The sequence below is a fragment of the Neoarius graeffei genome, chromosome 15 (genome assembly GCF_027579695.1).
Source record: "Neoarius graeffei isolate fNeoGra1 chromosome 15, fNeoGra1.pri, whole genome shotgun sequence".
NCBI lineage: Eukaryota > Metazoa > Chordata > Actinopteri > Siluriformes > Ariidae > Neoarius > Neoarius graeffei.
Genome location: NC_083583.1, coordinates 41,055,803 through 41,078,499, shown reverse-complemented (window position 1 = coordinate 41,078,499; position 22,697 = coordinate 41,055,803). Strand labels below are relative to the sequence as shown.

General features: G+C 41.0%; 1 protein-coding gene across 1 annotated transcript; it reads right to left on the bottom strand.

Moving 5' to 3' along the window:
- Positions 1–2,756: 2,756 nt before the first annotated feature.
- On the bottom strand, positions 2,757–22,697 carry LOC132899450 (vacuolar protein sorting-associated protein 4B-like). Its single transcript, XM_060941327.1, has 11 exons — positions 22,461–22,697; positions 19,562–19,673; positions 18,761–18,905; positions 18,617–18,675; positions 18,310–18,429; positions 15,511–15,667; positions 10,565–10,713; positions 10,389–10,470; positions 7,973–8,192; positions 6,383–6,523; positions 2,757–4,716 (listed from the first exon to the last, which is right to left on the bottom strand). The coding sequence occupies exons 1-11, from the start codon at positions 22,479–22,481 to the stop codon at positions 4,615–4,617; spliced, it is 1,308 nt and encodes a 435-aa protein (XP_060797310.1). The 5' UTR covers positions 22,482–22,697; the 3' UTR covers positions 2,757–4,614.

The window sequence follows — 22,697 nt, the reverse complement described above, 5'->3', positions numbered from 1 at the left end:
TGGTGTTGAAGCAAATGTTGGTAAGCAGAATTCGGATAGTAGGAGTGCTGATGTAGCTTCCTGTATGAATGCACTTACGTACTTGGAGCAAACTCTTGTAAGCAGAAGTCCACACACACTGGGAGTAATGATACAACTTCTCTCGTGTGAACACACTGGTGTAAATTGAGATGAGTTTTTCGATTAAAACTTTTTCCACACTAGGCACATTTATAATTCTCTCCTGTGTTTTTGGAGATAACACTGACAAGTAAAATTTAGCCCATACAGTTGTACAGTGATATAGCTTGTCTCTGGTGTGAATACACTGGAGTTGTTGGAAATGACCTTCTGTATTAAAAAATATTCCCATACTGGGAGCAGTAACATGGCTTTTTCTCCTGTGAGAGCACACTGGTGTTGTGGGAGACATTACATTACATTGCAGGCATTTAGCACATGCTCTTATCCAGAGCAACATACTCTGAGCAGCCCAAGGAGCAGTTGGAGGTTAGGGGGTTGCATCAGGGCACTTCAGCCATTCCTGATGGTCCAGGGAATCAAACTGATAACCTTTAGGTCCCAAAGTTACTTCTCTAACCATTAGACCATAGCTTCCCCTACAAGAAACCACCTCTTCGAGTGAAGAGAAAGTCACTCGAAACAGATGCTTGATGTTGGTCACCGATGGCTAAAAGTGTCTGGTGGGTGTACTGGATGTTTGCAGAACCGATGTTGCACAAACAAGCAAGAAAGAAATACAAAAACAAACAAAAAAAAGAGCACTGAAAAGGAGAGCCGTAAGCCGCTGCAACCACGCACGCCGCCATCTTGGTTATATCCTCATCTCCGCCGACATCTCCTGATCAGCAAACATTACAGCAGTCATTAAGAAGGCTCAGCAGTGGCTACACTTCCTGAGAGTCCTTAGGAAGTACAACTTAAGCTCCAACCTGCTGCTGACCTTCTACCGCTCATCCATCGAGAGCCTGCTGACGTGCTGTATTACAGTATGGTACGGCAGCTGCACTGCTGTAGACAGGGAGAGGCTCCAGAGGGTAGTTAAGGCAGCACAGAAGATCATTGGCTGCCCTCTCCCCTCCCTGATGGACATTTACACCTCCCGCTGCCTTAGCAGAGCTAAGAATATCGTCAAGGACAGCTCCCACCCTGGCTTTGATCTGTTTGACCTGTTGCCCTCAGGGAGGCGCTACAGGTGCATCAGGACAAAGACAAATCAATTAAAAAACAGCTTCTTGCCAAAAGCCATAACCGCCCTGAACTCGGATATGCTCTGACTTTATAGTCTATTTATTTTACTATTTTACTAATTTATAATGTGCAGTACTTTATAAGGTGACTCTCTATGCAATACTTTTATAATGTGCAATACCTCAATCCATAATGTGAAACAAAACGCATGCACCTCAGGACTGTGCACCTTACATACAACACATACACCTCAGGACTGTGCACCTTACACACAGCACATACACCTCAAGTCTGTGCACCTTACCTTACCTTGCAATACTTCATAATGTGTAATATTTTATCTTATAATGTGACTCTCGTGCAATAATTTATAATGGGACTCTCTGTGCAATACTTTATATGTGCAATACCTCACTCCATAATGTGTAACACAACACATACACCTCAGACTGTGCACCTTACCCCCCTTTTTTTCTCCCCCTTCCTCTCTCTCTCTCTACATGCTGTTTGCACTGTTATTGAAGATGCTTTAAATCTCATTGTACATGCGTATAGTGACAATAAAGGTATTCTATTCTATTGTATTAAAACTCCTCCAAAACTGAGAAAAAGAAATACAGCTTCACTCCTGTAGCTTGCAGATGATCCTTGTGTAAATGGTTTTTCTGCAGTCTAAGGAATGGACATTATTCTGCATTTTTCTGGAAGAGGTCTTAGTGCTAAGAGCACCAGTGGACATCGGATCCCTGTATAATCTTTTTGGAACTTCATGCTTTATATCATGCGAGTTCAGCAGCCCCCTAAATTACTCATAATGGAATGTTTTGATATTTGATTTAAACTGTACACATTTAGCAGGAGAAAACTTGCAACTGAGCCTCAGTCATTCCTAAGCACAAAAAGAAAAAAAAAATGGAAGCAATGAAATGCAAGGAGATATTCCCTGAGACCAGTGCAATGGCAAAGCCAGTCATACAGATATCTTTCATATATAGAGGACATTCTCTAGTGCTTTTCTTTTTGGTTGGCAAATCAGGGTATACAATGAATTTTACAAAAGTGGAACTGCATTTGTACCGTACTTCATTTGATTTCATGAGACATGATCACTGGGGATCATTCAAGTAATTTTGCTTTGGTTAGTTCTGATCCAGTCTGAAAGGTCTGATAAACCCCACAAAAATGGCAGATCACTCATAACACACTAGGTAGAACTGAGTGCAATGGAAATTTAGAGAAAATAATGTAAAAGTTGTAAAAATTATGGTAAATTCTAAATGACGCCACACTGGGTCAACTACTGTATTTGGCTTCTCAGAAGCAGGATGTTGGAGCTCAAAATTGTCATTTTCCACCTTGGGCTACAAGGTGGGGAACCCAGATGCCTCGATGTTTGTCTTTTGTTAGAATAAACTAACCAGCTATTGATATCTACTTTGCTGCTCAAAACAGCGAACTGTATAGTCAGTGTTAGAGTTAAGAAGATGTCTGTATGTTGATTGATTTAAAGCAATATTTGTATACACAACATAACTCATTTACAGGTAAGAAGACACTACCATGAGTTGAATATGGTTACCATGGTAACTAAATTTATTACATATTTCACCATTATCCATTATGAGTCCATTATAGTACTTGATTCTGTATTTTACTACAGTGAGTTATGAGAAGTGTACTTTGGATAGGACATAACATTGTGTAGATATTTATTGATTGTGTTAATAATTACTACATATATATTTTTTTTTAATTTTCTATTATGCACAGGAAATATTATGCAAATAGGTATACGTACAATAAAGCCTATTTTCAATATGTACAGAATAAGAAACTAAATAGAGCTGATTTGGATGTGCTTGTTGAGCTGAATATACATTATAAACTGCAATATGTATGAATGTGCAGTCGATTATAGGAGGTACTGTATTGCAAATCAGCTGTTACAGTGCAATGAACTGAAAAAGAGTTGTATACTGGCAGGCGATTATATGCAATTATCCTTTTAAGTACAAATAGTGGTTAATGGAGTTAGTTGAGTTACTGGTGGTAAGAGGGAATGGGTCTTTACAGACTCAGGATTTAAAAAAAAAAAAAAAAAAGTCTGATAGATGCATCAGTCAGGCACAGGAGTATAAATGTAACCGAGAGGCATAAAGTGATTCAGACACAAGGTGTAAAGCAGTGCTGAAAATTTTTAGCATGCAATGCTTGTGTGGAACGACTGCACAGACCCCCCAAAAAAACCCAACCCAAACACCATATGGGTCTATGAGCATCCATGAGCCCATACACTATGTTGGTATTGCACACAATTAAACATACATGTCAGCAACATCCATTAAGTCACAATAATTTAAAAAGCATTTTGAAAGCTGCAATAATTAACATAAGATACCAGGACGAACATATGAACACACACTTGGTTGTCAAATTATTAAGAACACCTTCCATGGAGCTACACACAGTGAACATTTAAATTTAAAACATATGAAATACAGGTCACTCTGTGCACAGCAACAGATGGGCTACAGACAGTAATTAAAAACCTACCATTTGCCAGCTTCCTCTACCCCATCCATCAACGTAAATGGCCACCGTAGTATGTGCATCTTGCCCTAAAATACTCGGGGGGCCAGCACCAACAAAAGCGAGCAAAAAGTAAACTGCCATGTAACATAACTGTAGTTTTTATAGCCACTGTTCACATATTTATCTATTGAATGGCAAAATATGGTGATCCGTTTTGTCCAAATTTGGACTATTGCCTCTCTTACTGCTGCCCTGTGCAGCTCTTCACACAGAACAGTCTACAGTAGGAAGCCATGGCCTAAAGGTTCAAGAGGCAGCTTTGGGACCAAAAGGTCACAAACTAAAAAACAAGTAATGTAAACAAGTGATTTTTTTTTAAATCATGTTGCAAAAAAAAAAAAAAGTTATGCTGGCATGAAGTGGTTTTTCAGACAAAGAAGAAATTTCACAAAACTGAAAAAATTTCCTGCTCCTCTGGCATTTCTATTTGGTCCACAGGATCCCAGTCCCAATGTGCACCTCTATGACAAAGAGACCCATTTGGTCAGTGTACCTGATAAAATGTCTGATGAGTTAACGTAAAGTAGGTGTACTTAATAAACTGGCAACCAAGTGCATGTCCTGTACATGTACAGTAGATGCAGTTAGTGCTGAGAGAGAGAAAAAAAAATAACAGCTTAATTTTCCCACCAGTAACCTCCACATACAATAAATAAGTGAACTTAGTTCCCTCTTAACACCATATCAGGTAGGCAGACAGTTCAACAGGCTACATTATGTAGCTTATATTCCACAAAGAGTGGCCATTATTACAAAAGTATTTATAATAAACTCTGAGTAGAAAGATAAAATGGAATGTAAAAATCATTTTTAAAAGTTTTTGCTGTGTAGCTAGCCTTCTTGGCCAAAGTCCTCAGTAAACTTCACTAACTTCTTTAGGTCTTCGTCATTCACAGTGGGCTTGGTTTTTTCCAGTGACCTGAGCATGTCCTCCTGGAGATCACACACACACAAAAAAAAAAACACCCACCCAACAATATATTATGCAATGATAAATCACAATAGAAATTTATGATGATTTGAATCAATGAAATTAAAAATAAATAAATAAAATTATCGCGATCATTATTATCAAATTGTTTAGACAGCAGAGAACACAATAATGTAAAATAGTCAGAATGACGTGACATTTGAATTATTAATTGAATTATTAAATAAATATAGAAGGCTAAAATATAGAATAAAATCATACAGCAAGGAATAGTAACTAGTAAGTAATAAATAGAAATACTTTAATACTAGTTGTAGAATGTCTGGATATGCATTGTTTTGAATTAATTATCAGTAATTAAAAGTACATTTTATGGTATAATTTTGTTAGTTTCATTTCTTTTTATTTTTCTATTATGGTACCTTTATTAGTCTGTTTTTAATTTTCTGGTTGTAATGTATTGTATACTATGTGTCGGACCCCAGGAAAAATAGCTGCAGTTTTGCCGCAGCTAATGGGGATCCTAATAAAACAAACAAACAAACAAACAAACAAACAAACAAACAAACAAACAAACAAACAAACGACTGTAGACATAGGCAAGGTACCTGACAAAAAAAAACAAAAACAAAAACCCCACAAAAAAACCCCAGATCTAAAATGGGAAAGAGCTGTTGTACAATTGACCGTACAACAAGAAAATCAGAGCTGTTTTTATAGACGCTTGAAAGCTAAAGAAAAGAGAAGAAAAATTGATGTAGTAAATGAACTTTCATTTTTACTAAAAGGAATGTTAGTTCTGTGGACAAGTAGGATATTTAAAAAAATAAAAAATAAATAAATAAAAACATGCTATTAATAACTTGATGCTTTAATGGTTGCAAAATGTATTGACGTGCATTTATGACAATTTAAGCTCTTAAAACATGGAAATCTACTTTTTAAGAATATACTAACCAAAAATGAGGAAAAAAACAAATATGGTACTAATATTTTGCTGTAACACTATAAAAGCTATGTATGACCCTCTTAAGTCAATTTAAAGCAATTTAGCACTTCATCTTAAATCATTTAATTCAGGGGTTCCCAAACTAGGGGTCAACATCACATCATGTGGGCTAGCTTTATTTACAGTAAATAGGGTTGATTTACAACTGATCCTGTTCCATATACAAAACATCAATACCCTGGATCAATTCCATATAAAGCCTACAAACATTCAACCACTCATTATTGAGCTCTCGTGCCAACAATCTCAGATGGCTGTACAGGTGTATGGAGGGACAGACAGACGGACATTTTGAAAACATCATGCCTCCACCACTTAGTGGCAGAGAAATAAAAATCAAATGTCTTAAGTCCAGCTATCTCTCGCTCCTACACATTAGACATCATTGCTCCTAGTGGCTGTTTTCATATCACTTCTCATTCGTATGAAAAACTATGGTAAACACTAATCGCCTCACTCAGTAAACCAACTTCCTGTCACCGCATGTTGCTATAAATCAACAATTTTCTTTTTAAATTTTCCCTGAATATAGGAAATATAAGCTAGAGCTATTAGTTAATATATACCCATGCACTGATGCTCAGGTTTGCACTGAGATATAGTATTTTTAATTATATTCAACATTTTTTTTATATTCCAATTTTGCATTTTATCCTCACCATGCTGACGATGGGCTCCAGCAGTTTATCAGCTTCCACATCTACCCATGTCATCTTTATTGCATTTGGGTCACTTGGAGAGCAAGGGGTCAATAGGTCATCCACTATTTCATCCTGGTTCTTCCAAGTTTTTCCACGGACCTGTGCATTAAAAAAAAATAAATAAATAAATAAATAAATAAAAATTATAAATAAATAAATATATATATATATAAAAAATGCACACACACACTACAGAAATCTACAAGCAGATGAACATAATTCAGACATTTGCACACAGGTCATGTTATATCTCATCTCATCTCATTATCTCTAGCCGCTTTATCCTTCTACAGGGTCGCAGGCAAGCTGGAGCCTATCCCAGCTGACTACGGGCGAAAGGCGGGGTACACCCTGGACAAGTCGCCAGGTCATCACAGGGCTGACACATAGACACAGACAACCATTCACACTCACATTCACACCTACAGTCAATTTAGAGTCACCAGTTAACCTAACCTGCATGTCTTTGGACTGTGGGGGAAACCGGAGCACCCGGAGGAAACCCACGCAGACACGGGGAGAACATGCAAACTCCGCACAGAAAGGCCCTCGCCGGCCCCGGGGCTCGAACCCAGGACCTTCTTGCTGTGAGGTGACAGCGCTAACCACTACACCACCGTGCCGGCCACAGGTCATGTTATATGTCAGTTCAAATTGCATGAAACTGAAGCAAACGTAGAGCACACCCCAAGGCACGAAAGAAGTCCAACTCCAAAGTGACAGGTGGCAAATCAGAGCGAGCGAGCGAGCGAGCGAGCGAGCGAGCGAGCAAGAGCGCGTGCGTGCGTGCGTGCGTAAACAAAGCAAACAGGAGTCCGAATGACAGTCAATATAATACTATAAGGCATTCAGGAGTGAAGATCTTTTTCTTGTTGATGGTCAGTTTGTGTCATTACCCAGATGTTAAATTGGAAAAAACTCATTTTAACCAGCTTGTGTTTGAGGTATTTGTGTGCTTCTCTGCATTTTTGTATCTCAGACTCCGTTACATTGGGTGAAAGTGAGTTATGTATTCTTGCGAACTGTGCATTTTTGCAAGTGAGCTAATACTATCCATATTTTCCCCCCACTGATAAGCTGGAGAACAAAATACAGAAGTTAGATAACATAAAACACAGATCAGGTAATAGAACCACACACATAAGACACTACCAGCGGTGACTGTTTCGCTCGTGTTTTAGCTCCATCATAATCAAAAGGTGCACAGAGTAGTGTCCAGTACAGATAGACACTATCTAACTCAATGGTACACTGCAAGATTGCTAGCAGTGTCTACTTTGCTGTGCACAATAAAGATTTATTATTCTCATAATGCTACTGTAGAAGGAAAACATGAGCAAATAATTATTTCCTCAGAGATGCAAATATCTGGTTAAATGGATTGTTCTTGTGAAACTAGGCTCTGGACAATTAGCATGTTAATAATTTGTTTAATCCAATTTCTAATCATTAATGCATTTTTTTTAAAAACAAAGACTGATCAGGCTCCAAAATACAGAAACACAACTTCAGTCTTCTCTGAACTTCATCAGGCATGTCCTTGCTCACCTTTTTGAAGTGAGTGGCCGATTGTACTTTACGAATGGGCTGCATGAGAGCGTCCCTGACGATGATGCTGATGTCGGCACCTGAATAGTGTGCAGTCTTCTGTCCCAGCGTGATGAAGTCATCATCAGTGAGGCTGTTGGGGGTTGTACCGAGGTTGAGCTTGAACATGAATGATCGTGCATGTTGCTCAGGAAGTGGGATGTAAATACGCTTCTCAAACCTGAGACATACAACACAGGAGTGATGCACAAAGCCATCAGTACAGACATCCACATGCAGTGACATTATATTATCCAGTAAAGTTTATCTACATTAAAGATGCTCTACGTCTGCCTGGCAATTCCTGGATCACCTTGCTGTTGTGGATGGACCCACATGAGCACCCTAAATACGTGCACTTTCCAATAACAGTTTGTATGCAAAGACTGTCCTGTTTTCAACTCTTATTCACAATCTGCTCACATTGAACACCCTTTCAACACAGTACTGTCTGCCTTTACACCTGTATACTGTAATGATTTATAATCCCACTGTCTGATGTCATCCAGAAGAGGACAAGTCTGGTTCCTCTGAACAGTTTCTTCAAGTTGCCTCAATGAGTTTCTTTCTTGCCACTGTCTCCTCTGGCTTGTTCATTAAGGATTTAAACCTACCATACATCTGGATTTCTGTTGAGCTGTCTATAGTTATAAGTGCTATACAAATACAGTGGTGCTTGAAAGTTTGTGAACCCTTTAGAATTTTCTATATTTCTGCATAAATATGACCTAAAACAACATCAGATTTTCACACAAGTCCTAAAGTAGATAAAAAAAAAAGAACCTAGTTAAACAAATGAGACAAAAATGTGATACTTGGTCATTTATTTATTGAGGAAAATGATCCAATATTACATATCTGTGAGTGGCAAAAGTATGTGAACCTTTGCTTTCAGTATCTGGTGTGACCCCCTTGTGCAGCAATAACTGCAACTAAATGTTTCCGGTAACTGTTGATCAGTCCTGCACACCGGCTTGGAGGAATTTTAGCCCATTCCTCCGTACAGAACAGCTTCAACTCTGGGATGTTGGTGGGTTTCCTCACATGAACTGCTCGCTTCAGGTCCTTCCACAACATTTCAATTGGATTAAGGTCAGGACTTTGACTTGGCCATTCCAAAACATTAACTTTATTCTTCTTTAACCATTCTTTGGTAGAACGACTTGTGTGCTTAGGGTCGTTGTCTTGCTGCATGACCCACCTTCTCTTGAGATTCAGTTCATGGACAGATGTCCTGACATTTTCCTTTAGATTTCACTGGTATAATTCAGAATTCATTGTTCCATCTATGATGGCAAGCCGTCCTGGCCCAGATGCAGCAAAACAGGCCCAAACCATGATACTACCACCACCACCACCACCATGTTTCACAGATGGGATAAGGTTCTTATGCTGAAATGCAGTGTTTTCCTTTCTCCAAACATAACGCTTCTCATTTAAACCAAAAAGTTCTATTTCGGTCTCATCCGTCCACAAAACACTTTTCCAACAGCCTTCTGGCTTGTCCAAGTGATCTTTAGCAAACTGCAGGCGAGCAGCAATGTTCTTTTTGGAGAGCAGTGGCTTTCTCCTTGCAACCCTGCCATGCACACCATTGTTGTTCAGTATTCCCCTGATGGTGGACTCAAGAACATTAACTAATGTGAGAGAGGCCTTCAGTTGCTTAGAAGTTACCCTGGGGTCTTTGTGACCTCGCCGACTATTACACGCTTTGCTCTTGGAGTGATCTTTGTTGGCCGACCACTCCTGGGGAGGGTATCAATGGTCTTAAATTTCCTCCATTTGTACACAATCTGTCTGACTGTGGACTGGTGGAGTCCAAACTCTTTAAAAATGGTTTCGTAACCTTTTCCAGCCTGATGAGCATCAACAACGCTTTTTCTGAGGTCCTCAGAAATCTCCTTTGTTCGTGCCATGATCACAACACGTTTGTGGAAGTGTAAGATCAGACTTTGATAGCTCCCTGTTCTTTAAATAAAACAGGGTGCCCACTCACACCTGATTTCAAATCAGTGGGATGACAAACACCTGACTCTAATTTCACCTTCAAATTAACTGCTAATCCTAGAGGTTCACATACTTTTGCCACTCACAGATATGTAATATTGGCTCATTTTCCTCAGTAAATAAAATTACCAAGTATAATATTTTTGTATCATTTGTTTAACTGGGTTCTCTTTATCTACTTTTAGGACTTGTGTGAAAATCTGATGATGTTTTAGGTCATATTTATGCAGAAATATAGAAAATTCTAAAGGGTTCACAAACTTTCAAGCACCACTGTAAGTTTGTTCCTGGTCAACTTGAAATGTGATGTCAGAACTGATGATCCAAAGCCACAAATGAGTATATCTGTTTAAATGTAATGATCCCTTGCCTTCTTCTGATGGCAGAATCTAAAGTCCAAGGTATATTGGTTGCTCCAAGCACCAGAATTCCCTCATTATTATTTCCAACACCTACAGTTACAGAAAAAACAAACAAACACACACGATTAGCCATATAATATTCTCAATCACTGAACACCAGCCCTATCTCCACCCCTCTACTCGCCTTGCATCTGAACCAGGAACTCTGTCTTTATTCGGCGAGCTGCTTCACTCTCGTTATCACTCCTTGAGCCACACAGAGAGTCGATCTCATCAATGAAGATGATAGAAGGTTTGTTTTCCCTAGCCAAGCTAAAAAGGTTCTTTACCAGTCTGGAAGAGGAGGAAACAGATATTATTAAGAAGAACAACAACTTTGTTCATCAGATGTACACTTGTGAAATTCCTCTCTGCATTTAACCCATCTGAAGCAGTGAACACACATGCGCACACACATACCCAGAGCAGTGGGCAGCCATGCTACAGTGCCCGGGGAGCAGTTGGGGGTTAGGTGCCTCGCTCAAAGGCACCTCAACCTAAGGCCGCCCCATGTTAACTTAACCGCATTAGGAGTGGTGTTGTATACCGGTATGTACATACAGTATATACACCACTCTAGCTGGATTTCAGCTTGTTTATTCTTAAAGGAGAACTGAAGGCAAAATGTTTTATTACGAAAATTCTATTTCTGGGCGGCACGGTAATGTAGTGGTTAGCGCTGTCGCCTCACAGCAAGAAGGTCTGGGTTCGAGCCCCGTGGCCGGCAAGGGCCTTTCTGTGCGGTGTTTGCATGTTCTCCCCGTGTCCGTGTGGGTTTCCTCCAGGTGCTCCGGTTTCCCCCACAGTCCAAAGACATGCAGGTTAGGTTAACTGGTGACTCTAAATTGACCGTAGGTGTGAATGTGAGTGTGAATGGTTGTCTGTGTCTATGTGTCAGCCCTGTGATGACCTGGCGACTTGTCCAGGGTGTACCCCGCCTTTCGCCCGTAGTCAGCTGGGATAGGCTCCAGCTTGCCTGCGACCCTGGAGAACAGGATAAAGCGGCTACAGATAATGAGATGAGATTTTATAAAATGTAGGAACGCATTTCTGACAGCTATTTTGTCACTGCTATAGCAAGTTATGAGTGTTTGAAATATGCTATGTAATATATATCAGTCCATATGTCAAAGCGATGGCCATAAATGAGATTCGCTGAGACCTCTGCGAGACATTGTAGGACGGAAGTAAAACGTACAGCGGAAATCAAAGTGACCAACATCTGCCAACGTTGTCAAAAGGCACATGCGCCCTCCTTCGAATGCTGACGTAATCAAGCCGGAAGTTTTCCCTGTGTCTGAAATCGCTCCTTACTCACTATATAGGCCACTATATAGTGGGGACACCATTTTGTAGTGCTGTCCGAAACTTTAGTATAATATGTATTTATCACAAAAATATGTGTGTGTGGCAGCGGGGGCGTGGCCAAGCAGCAGTCTGTGAATGGAGGGCGGGGTTGGGGAAGGTAAGTGGCTAAGTCATTACACCTGGTGTCAATTAGTGTGTGTGTGTGTGTGTGTGTGTGTGTGTGTGTTTGTTTGTTGCAGGGATGGAGTATAAAGGGAGGGGGAGAGCAGAGAAGAATCTCGCCCCCTGACCAGAACACGTGTGTGTTGCATGTGTGACTGAGAAAAAGCTGAAAAGCTAAGGAAAACAGCAAAATAAAGCGTCTGTGTGAACACTAACTCTCGCCTGCCGTGCTTCTGTGCCCCACCCACATCAGGGATTACTACAGTGGTGCCGAAACCCGGGACACAGAAGAGAACCACCCCATGGAGTCCTCCCCGTTCGAAGAGCTCATCCTTGCCCTCGCTACCACCCAGCAGAACCAGCATCAAGCGCTGATCACCCTCCGGAAGGAGGAGCAGCAGCGCTTCGAAGCCTTGATGCTGGCCCAGCAGGAAGATCGCCAGCCGTTCCGGCACCTGCTCATGCCAGCCGGGCCATCGGCTACCGCTGCCACCACCCTCACGAAGATGGGACCGCAGGATGATCCGGAAGCGTTCCTCGCTCTCTTTGAGCAAGCAGTCGAGGCATGGGGGTGGCCGCTGGAGCAGCGCGCGGCGCGCCTCCTCCCGCTCCTGACTGGCGAGGCGCAGCTCGCAGCGCAGCAGCTCCCTGCTGACAGCCGGCTGATCTATGCGAGCCTAAAGAAAGCCATCCTGCAGCGGTTCGGCCGCTCCCCGGAGCAACACCGTCAGCGCTTCCGGACGCTGACACTGGAGGAGGTCAGCCAGCAACACCGGGACGCCTGCCGGCGGTGGCTGAGGGCGGAAGACCGCGACGCTGAGTAGATCATCGATCTGGTGGCACTGGAGCAGTTTATCCCTCAACTTCCGGAAGGAACAGCGGAATGGGTCCAGTGTCACTGCCCGGCGTCGCTGGAACGAGCCATCGAGCTGGCGGTGGACCATCTGGAGGCAGCTCTGACGGCAGGCAGACGAGGCGTCTCCCCTTGCTTCTCTTCCCTCTCTCTCTTGCTTTCTCCTGTCTCTTGCCCCCCTCTCCACCCCGTTCCCCTGCCACAAAGGTGGCGGCTGGCTCCTCCCCAGCCGGCCCGTCGCACCCGTGGTGTCCTCCCATCTCCCTCTTCTGCGTCTGTGTTGTCTCCCCCTCAGGTGAGTGACACCCATAACACCAGTGCAGAGGGAAAGCCTGGGCCGGTGTGCTGGCGCGGCAGGGAATCGGAGCATCTCCAGAGTCAGAGCTCCGCAAGGGAGGTGGGTGCCGTCATCCGGATCCCTGATGCGCCAGAAACCGCCCCCGATCGGGCCGGAACGTATCGCATACCGGTGAGTATTCAAGGGGATACATATCACGCTTTGGTGGATTCCGGTTGTAATCAGACCTCAATTCACCAACGCCTGGTGCAAGGTGAGGCACTGGGGGGAGCACAAGCGGTGAAGATGTTGTGTGTGCACGGGGATGTTCACCATTACCCGCTAGTGTCTGTCCATATTCTATTCTGAGACCAAATGCATAAAGGCGGCGGTTAGTCCTCGTCTTACCCACTCATTGATTTTGGGAACTGATTGGCCGGGATTTAAAGAATTAATGGAGTATTTAACACGTAGTGGGTCCTGCCTTAGTAGGTCATGGGAAGATCCCGGTGTGGCATTGGCTGGAGAAGCTGTCACAGAGCTGTCCACATCGATACCGCATCAGAGTGAGGAGCAGCCCGCTCCTCCTCCCTCTCTCTTGGGGAGTCCCTTGGGGATTTCCCGTTGGAGCAGTCGCGGGATGAGACTCTGTGGCATGCGTTTGACCAAGTGAGAGTAATCGATGGTCAAACTCTTCAGCCGAGCGCGGCACCAACCTTCCCCTATTTTGCCATTATTAGAGATAGATTGTACCGAGTGACGCAGGACACTCAAACTAAGGAACAAGTAACCCAGTTGTTAATCCTAAAGAGCCATAGGGAACTCTTATTTCATGCGGCTCACTTTAATCCCATGGCTGGACACTTGGGGCAAGACAAACACTAGCCGAATAATGGCCTGGTTCTATTGGCCAGGGATTCGCAGGGATGTCTGTCGGTGGTGTGCGGCGTGCCGTGAATGCCAATTAGTCAATCCTGCGGCCACTCCAAAAGCGCCATTGCGCCCTCTTCCTCTAATCGAGACCCCGTTTGAGCGAATTGGGATGGATCTCGTCGGGCCATTAGATCGGTCAGCACGGGGATATCGCTTTATTTTAGTTCTAGTGGACTATGCAACGCGATATCTGGAAGCAGTGCCTCTCCGCAATATCTCAGCACGCAGTATTGCAGAGGCACTCTTCCGCTTTATCTCCCGGGTTGGGATTCCGAAAGAAATCCTGACAGACCAAGGCACCTCGTTTATGTCACACACATTGCGCGAGCTGTATGGGTTACTGGGGATTAAGTCTATCCGCACCAGTGTCGATCACCCACAAACGGATGGATTAGTAGAGCGATTTAACCAGACACTCAAAAACATAATCCGGAAATTCGTAAGTGAAGACGCGCGTAATTGGGATAAGTGGCTCGAGCCCCTGTTATTCGCAGTACGAGAGGTCCCACAAGCCTCCACAGGGTTTTCTCCCTTTGAATTATTATATGGGCGTAAGCCGCGTGGCATTCTGGATGTGCTGCGGGAAAATTAGGAGGAGGGACCTTCACTGAGTAAAAATGAAATCCAGTACGTTCTTGACCTGCGTGCAAAACTCCACACCCACACACAAACATCCTGCAGGAAGAGTATGAGCTGCTTGTGGTTGGAGGATCATTCGGTCTGAAAGAGTTCACACAGATTCGGTATGATGCTCAGAAAATAAAGAAGATGGACCCTGTGCTGGAGGCCCGAGTGAACTTACTTACACACACACACACACACACACACACACACACACACACACACAAATTGACACCAGGTGTAATGACTTAGCCACTTACCTTCCCTGACCCCGCCCTCCATTCACAGACTGCTGCTTGGCCACGCCCCCGCTGCCACAGTATGCATGTATTTATTATTTTGAAAACCCACCAGCCACCTGATCTGGCACGTTTTAACTGTGCGACAGTAATGACGCAAGTACCAGCACGATGGACTAGTCCTTATCCTGTCGTCTTTCCAACTCTTCTCTACACCACGTTGGTTCGAAGTCGTATGGAATAATCTGCATCACTGATGAAGCTGGCAAATCTCGAAATTAATCTAAACTGGAATTATATGGCGATCTGGACGCTGTGTAAACAGTTTTCAAAGTGGCAGCGCTGACACTTCACATTTGAAGTCTCGCACAAGTCTCATGAAGATCGCAAGGATAAGTGATGCCTGCCGTGGACCATATGAACTACATTCAACATGGTTAAAAACCGAAAAAGCTGATAAGTGTAATATAATATGCCAATACGAGTCACAATACAAGGTTAATAAAACTGAAAACGTAATTGAATAACACATTAATTAAAAAATAAAGCAAGTCTAAAAATGACTTCAGTTCCCCTTTAACTCTGAAGCTCGTACATGGTGGAAAAACAACTGTACATAATACTCAGGCTGTAGTGTCTGGGCCATGACCATGCTATTCAAATATACTGCCTTGATCAAATGCAGCACCAGGACTTACTTCTCACTCTCTCCCAGCCATTTGGACACCAGATCAGAAGAGGAGATGGAGAAGAAGGTTGAGTTGTTGGCCTCAGTGGCCACTGCTTTAGCCAGGTAGGATTTCCCTGTACCTGGAGGGCCAAAAAGCAAGATCCCTCTCCATGGAGTTCTCTTTCCTGAAAGTGAGAGATTGCAGGGTTGCAATATCAGCTCAAAATATAAGCGAGTACAAATAAACACAAGGGATCTGAGGCATGAGTAAAAGTGGCTAAACAAAGGCTCAAACACTTAAAATACTAAAATGGATCTTGCTTCCCCCTGACTACCGATAAATGACCTCAAAAGTTTGTTTTAAAATTGTTCTTGTTTAATATACCAGGACTGCTGCTTACCACTGTCATTGTTAATTTTGACAGAAATTCTATTGATATTTACATCACTGTTGTTACTTGATCAGGTGCTTCGGCTGGAAAAACAGCTATTATACCACAGCACAGTTAAGTCCTCGATTCTGATTGGTCAGATGGTGTTGTTCAATTGCAAATAACAGTAGCTTATCCTCCACATAAACAGATTCAAATGAGTGTGTAATCACCAATGTGGTGACATTTTCTGTAAAGACACGTTTATTAAAGCAATAAGCCTTGAGACGGTGTGTGTTGCAGTGATTTTATCACAGATAAGGGAGTTCTTAGGCACAACACAAAGCACAAACCTAAAACTCCCTTTGCCATGATAAAATAATTGTAAAGCACGCCCTCACATGGCTTATTGCTTTTATAAAACAGCCATAAAAAGAATATGATAGCTTAAGTGTAACGATTTTATTGGTTTAAAACCAGGTGCATTAGAACAGAATTACTGTGGTCACATGTGCATATATTAAGGATCTTGCAATGGCTTTGAACATGGCTGAGACAATCAGATTTTAGAGCCAAAACTATTCATTTTGTAATTTGCATTTAATGGAAGGAGTCTCAAGTGTCAGTACTTTGTACCAGTCAGAGGTAAACTGTAACCTTACTACTTTGCAGCTTAAGGGTTTTTTTTGTTGTTGTTTTTGACACGGGAAAGTCTTTAGGACAATTATTTTGATCAGTATGGAGATCAGCGTGTCTTACTGACAATGCAAAAGAGAACATTCCTTCACATTATACTTCTATAGTTAGAAATCTCTAACTGTATGCAGCCAAACAGTTAAAACCAGAGTATCTCTCAAGTTTAATATCTCGAATTTAGTGAATCTCTCATGAGTTTATTTAACTTCAAATAAAAGTTAAATTTCAACAAGTGAAATGTAAAATGAGCATAAGGAAACTCCCTGAGTAAAGGCTTGTGTTAATAACCACAAATTAAATGCTCAAATCCCAGCACTGCCAGAGATCCACTGTGTCCCCCTTCAACAAAGCCCTTAAGCTTCAACTGCTCAGATTCATGTCTGAACTGGATTCTCACTCGTAATTCATTCTGGATTAAAGCAAAGCTCCTACCAGGTCAATACATGTACAGTTCTGCTCATAAGTTTACACATCCCACGAAGAATTTGTAAGATGTTCACCCTTTTAAAAAAAAAAAAAAAAAAAGTGATAAACACATTCTTTTACATTAGCAATAGTGCGCAAATGAAGCTGTTCATCATCACAAACATTTCTACGCATTATATACATTTCTGCTTTGGACTGCTGTCACATTGGAAAGTCCATGTGTGCCCCAGACACAGCTTCTGGGTTTATGCATACCAATTTTCATCAAAGATTTTCTGATAAATGTGATCCATTCATCTTACCATTAATTCTGACCAGATTTATTGTGCCACTCTAGCTCATACACCTCCCAAAACAGCAGGGTTCCAACACAATGCTTCATGACCGGGGCAGTGCAATTCTCTTTATAGGCCTTGTTGACTACCTTCAAACATAGTGTTTATGGTTGTGAACATACAGTCTCATTGTCCTAAATTCCTTTATTCCAGAGTTCTTGAGGTTTCTCTAAATGCTGTTTGACATTGCAAGTGGTCTGTTTTATAGCGGCAGCGTAGAAATGACTCCCCCCCGGCAACTCTGCCACACTGCCCATTTTTGTTCAAAATATCTCCTTGTGGACAGTCAGAAACATCCACCACTTTGTTTCAGATAAGCATGTATTTGAGTAGAAGTTGCTTGGGAGTTTGGTTGTTGTTTTTTTGCGCATCTTGTAGAATTTTCTTGGCAGGTGTGTAAGAAATCTTTCTTGGCCTACCTGATATCGGCTTGGTAGCCACAGAAACACTGGCTTTCCACTATTCAATCTCTTTTCAGAGATTGAATAGTGCTGATTGGCATCATCAAAACTTTGAATACATTTTTATAACCTTTTCCTCATTTATAGTGTTGAATTACTTTTTCTTGCAGATCACGGAGTTATTTTGCTTTTCTGCATATTTTAGCATCCAGCAAATTCTGTGCAGGCATAGACTGGTTTCCTTAATAACTAAAACACAGTGACTATCCATGCGCATGCACTGATTACAATCGAACAAGTCATAGGTGCAAATTCTTAACCTTTACAGCGATCTCAATATATTTGAGTGAATATTAATAGCCCCAAAATACAAAAAGGTATGCAAATGTTTAATCAGGGTTATTTGTTATTGTGTTATATATTAGTTATTATGATTAAAATAATACATGGACTTTGTTGTTGTGATAAATCGCTTTATCTGAGCACCATTACTAAATAAAAGAAAGGTGTTCTGTATGGTCATTTATATGTTCTTAAAAAAAAAAGGAGCAGACTCTTACAAATTCTTACAGAATCGTACTACGTGTCTGGTTTGTACCTGTGAAAAGGTGGGGAAATTTAATGGGTAGAATGACTGCTTCTTTCAGCGCCTCTTTGGCTGCTTCTAAGCCAGCAACATCAGTCCACTTAATGTTTGGCTTCTCCATAACAATGGCACCTGCAAAATGTTACACTACCTAATATCTACAGACATGGCACATTCTTTATTAATGCAACACAGACATTTCATAATAAAACTGAGGAACATTACAAAATCAGGAATTTGTGTTTGTTTAAAGCCTCTGATTGAAACAAAACTAGCCACAACGAGATGTTAAAAGCATCTAATAAACAGTCTCACATACCTTGAAGTTGATTCTGCAATTTCTTCTTCTCTGAATTATCACCGTCATCACTGTCATTCCTGTCAAAAGACATTTTGGTTAATAAAGCGCCTACTGATCCTACTGGCGGTGAATTCATCAGCTGTATCATGCAGTAAGACTGACCCTTTGTCACTGTTCACTTTGACAGGCTTGGCAGGTGGCTGCTTTTCTGCCTTTTTCAGATATGCCTTCAACTGCTCAGCTCTGTCCAGATAGTCTGCACATTTCGCCCTGATGCTTTGCTTCGCTTTTTCACCCTGAGCCTCATCTGCAGGACAGAGCACAATTCAGCAATTCCTCTCAACTGTAACATTCCCCAGATGACAAAAGGACTCCATTCAAGTGAATAATCAGTTTGTAATCTAGGACCTGGTTTACACCTGGCCGTTTCCTGCTTCTTGTATGTGGATCAAATCCTGATAAGATTTAAAAAAAAAAAAAAAAAAAAAATCACATACATCTTCATTTGTTTAGAAATCTGATTGCTGTGGCACACAGAATATGCAAATCAGCTTAAAATACCTTGACAACCAGCTTTATGTTTCTAGTTGTTTCCAGTTATTTTATGCAATAAATAAATAAATCACCTAACATAATTCTCTCAAAAACAACAACTCTAGCAGTCATAAATCACATGGGTTATGATATAATGTATTAAAAGACATCAGTTATGACCAGGAGAGACAACTGTATTTAGACTTGTATAAAATCTTTGTGAGATTTGATAATCAGAGCTAATTCAGGTTGAGTAGGGAAAAAATAGGGAGGAAATACTCTAGTCTGTGTTCCCCTCAAAAAATTATGATGCTGATGTGGCAATTTGTATTAGAAAATTAAAGTAACTTGAGTGTAGACATCAAGATCATTAAGTAAACACAGTCAAGCTGATGTTAATAAGCTTAATTTACACAGTATTTCACTTACACTTCACCACATGTAGAAAGTATTGAATAGACTGCTCATAGAGACGCAAAGCCTCCTTGTAGTTTTTGGCCTTGTCCTCCTCTGAAGCTTTGGTGGCCAAGTCAATGGCTTTCTATTGCACAAAAAAGGAAACACTTCAGTTCTTTTTGAGGAAGTTCGTGCTGAGTATTGATTTAACTATAGTCAGTGAAGAGAGAGGAAGAAAAAAAAAAAACACCAAGTGACAAGCCATGGCCATGAAGCATTCTCTGATCTAGCTAAATAACATTAAGCACAAGTTTGTACAAATGCAATATTTTGAATAAAATTACACAACTGTGTTAGAATTACACAACTAAAGTAGTATGATGGGATACACATGGTAGTTTAAAATCATTAGTTTTACTTTTATTTCTTCTTGACTACTCTCTGTGTCTCACTTGTTATTTTTCTAGTGTTAATTGTGCCTTGTCCTACTTCCTTGTGACTTAGTTAGGGAGTCTGGCTAGAAAATGTGCTTTTCTGTCACAGTGGCAAAAAAGTACAATCAGGCTATAGCTATAATAATTATTTAATGCTGTGATCTGACTACACAATATTTTTGTCTTTCATGATGGTCACCATGTCAGATTAAGCAATCACAGTGCTATAAATCCTTGCCGTGTCTTGGTTGGAAGACTGGCAACACTACAAGTTTGATCCCAACCAATCAATCCAAACTCGCATCGTTGCGAGATGTTGTGGAAGTTGTCAGTCAAGAAACTCTCAGTCAGGACTACAGAAGGAACGTCACGGAACATCACGGAACATGTCGTAGGAGTTGTCAAACAAGGCGAGAAAATACAAAATATTTTGATATGCTCGACTTATCATCAGTGTGTCATGGGATGTCCCAGATGCCACATCACTGTTCTTTGATTATGTCGCACTACAAGGCCTGTTCGTCGTTCCTGAAGTTCATATTTAGGTCCAATGCTGGAAATTTGTCAACCACAACAAAATCGCTTTAAAATTGGGCTGAATTTATATAGTCGGAGCCTGACATAAAGGGGTGTGTGCTTGTTGTCAAAGTCACACTGGTCCTGGTCCCACCCCAGTCATAATAACTGAACAATCTGGATTGATATATAACAAGAGGCAACAACTAAAACGAATCTAAGCAACAATCATAATTTGATTACTATAGATTATAAATAGATAATTACAGACTATAAGTTTATTCTACAATCAACTCGAATGGTTGCAGACGCAGCGGTATCGTCAAACATCTCACTGTTGCCCATACCTGTCAACCCTCCCGTTTTTCCCAGGAAATCCCTTATTTTGACTTATTTCCCGCTGTCTTCCCGTTTTTTTATTTTCCCGAAAATATCCTGTATTTTGACATTATATAAAAGTCCCGTATTTTCACAATATAAAAAAGTCGGTAGGTCCAGAATTCATGACGCGCCTCTGACAGGAGTTTACAGCAGGAAGTCGGGCCATGAATTCACGTCCCCGCCCTCTCAGGCATCAGTAATTACAGAACTCCGTCCGGAGGCGAGGCTGAACAAGTGATTAGGTCCAATGTTGCCAGATTGGGCGGTTTCCCGCCCAAGTTGGGCGGTTTCAAGTGCATTTTGGCGGGTTTTGAACATATTTTGGGCTGGAAAACGTCAGCAGTATCTGGCAACACTGATTAGGTCTGAGGTGAAGATGGCGATGCTAATAGCTAAGAAAAACATTAGCCTCTCTTTCTTTGATGATTTCAACAAGTGCGTGGCTGGAATGTTCCCAGACTCTTCCCTCGCAAAGAAATTTTCCATGGGGAAAACGAAAGCCTCCCAAATAATCAAAGGTAAGCTACACGTTTACATTAAGTATGTCCTGGCTAAGACCTCATAAATAGCCTAGTGTAAACTAATTGGTGTATTAACTGTTTTATCCACTCATTGTCCATTTTATTTTCTATCTGAAACTTACCCATTTTAAATCACTCTTGGTTTAATATTTTACATTACTCTTTATTACTCTATCTATCTAGTGTTCCGAGGCCATGACTATGGTAAAACCATAATAAATTGCAATGGAATTTAAATTTATTGACTGGTTATATAATGACCTTTCTTATTTTAGCATAAGATACGTATTTTAGCCCTTAATTTGGGAAATAACTGGTACCACTGAAAGCAAATAAAAATAAATGTATAGTTTATTCACAAATGCACTCTATAAACCATAAGCATATTGAGTTTGGGTCTTGGCTATCACCAACATGCACCAGAGTACAGGAAATCACAAATACTAGATAGAAAATTGCCCCCCATTCAACTACACACCCACTTTTGGTGAAGGGTGTGACTTTCCGAAATTTTCCCTTATTTTGAGTTAAAAATCTGGGAAATATCCCTTTTTTTCAAACCTCAAAGTTGACAGGTATACTGTTGCCTTATGAATCAAATTGTATTTTATCTTGTGAAAGCCTGAAGTTTACACCCCTAATGCCTACAATAGACCAAGTGGGACTGCAGGGTCATGTTGGAATTATGTTAAACTACGACTTGTAGGTAGAATATGCCTTAAAAAAAAAACCTGTAACAGGACTGGTTTGACGAGTTGGACAGTGTTGCATACCAGAAGACATAAAATAACTCGAGTTAAGGTTTGTTCATGTAAAATGTTTGGTGCCAAAACATCCCATGAAACATGCTGTAGCTGTTACTCTATAACTCACATGTTTATCATCACTGAATTGAGACTGAAGTTTAGACATTATGGTGATTTTTTTTTCAAACACAAACTTCCTGCTAATTTTACGTGAAATGCAATCCCACCGAAACCTTAAGTAGAGTAAATTATGTTTAATGAATCGAAAAGTCTTTCACACTGATTTGATTAAGAGTTCACAATTTATCTCTTGATATCCTAACAAGAGACTCACCTGTAAATTATTATTAGCCATCACAGTCGCGACGTTACTGCGAAACTTTACTCTCTTTAAACACTGAAAATCCGGTTTGGAGCTATTATAAATTTCCCTGCTGGCAACTACATTTTCCAGATACACTAACTACACTGCAAATTAAAAATAAATAAATAAATGCAGCGTTATAGAAGCTTTAACGTCCTCTCTCAGTGAAATATTCACCGCAGTGTGTTCGAGTTCTCTACTTCCGCA

Bases quoted from the DNA above. Each gene is read 5' to 3' on its own strand.
- LOC132899450 (XM_060941327.1), bottom strand. From the start codon at position 22,481: ATGGCTAATAATAATTTACAG. The intron at 10,714-15,510 runs GTAAGTCCTGGT...CTCCTCTTCCAG, and splicing joins TGGCTGGGAGAGAGTGAGAA to ACTGGTAAAGAACCTTTTTA. The intron at 6,524-7,972 runs GTGAGCAAGGAC...TTTAATGCACAG, and splicing joins CGGCCACTCACTTCAAAAAG to GTCCGTGGAAAAACTTGGAA.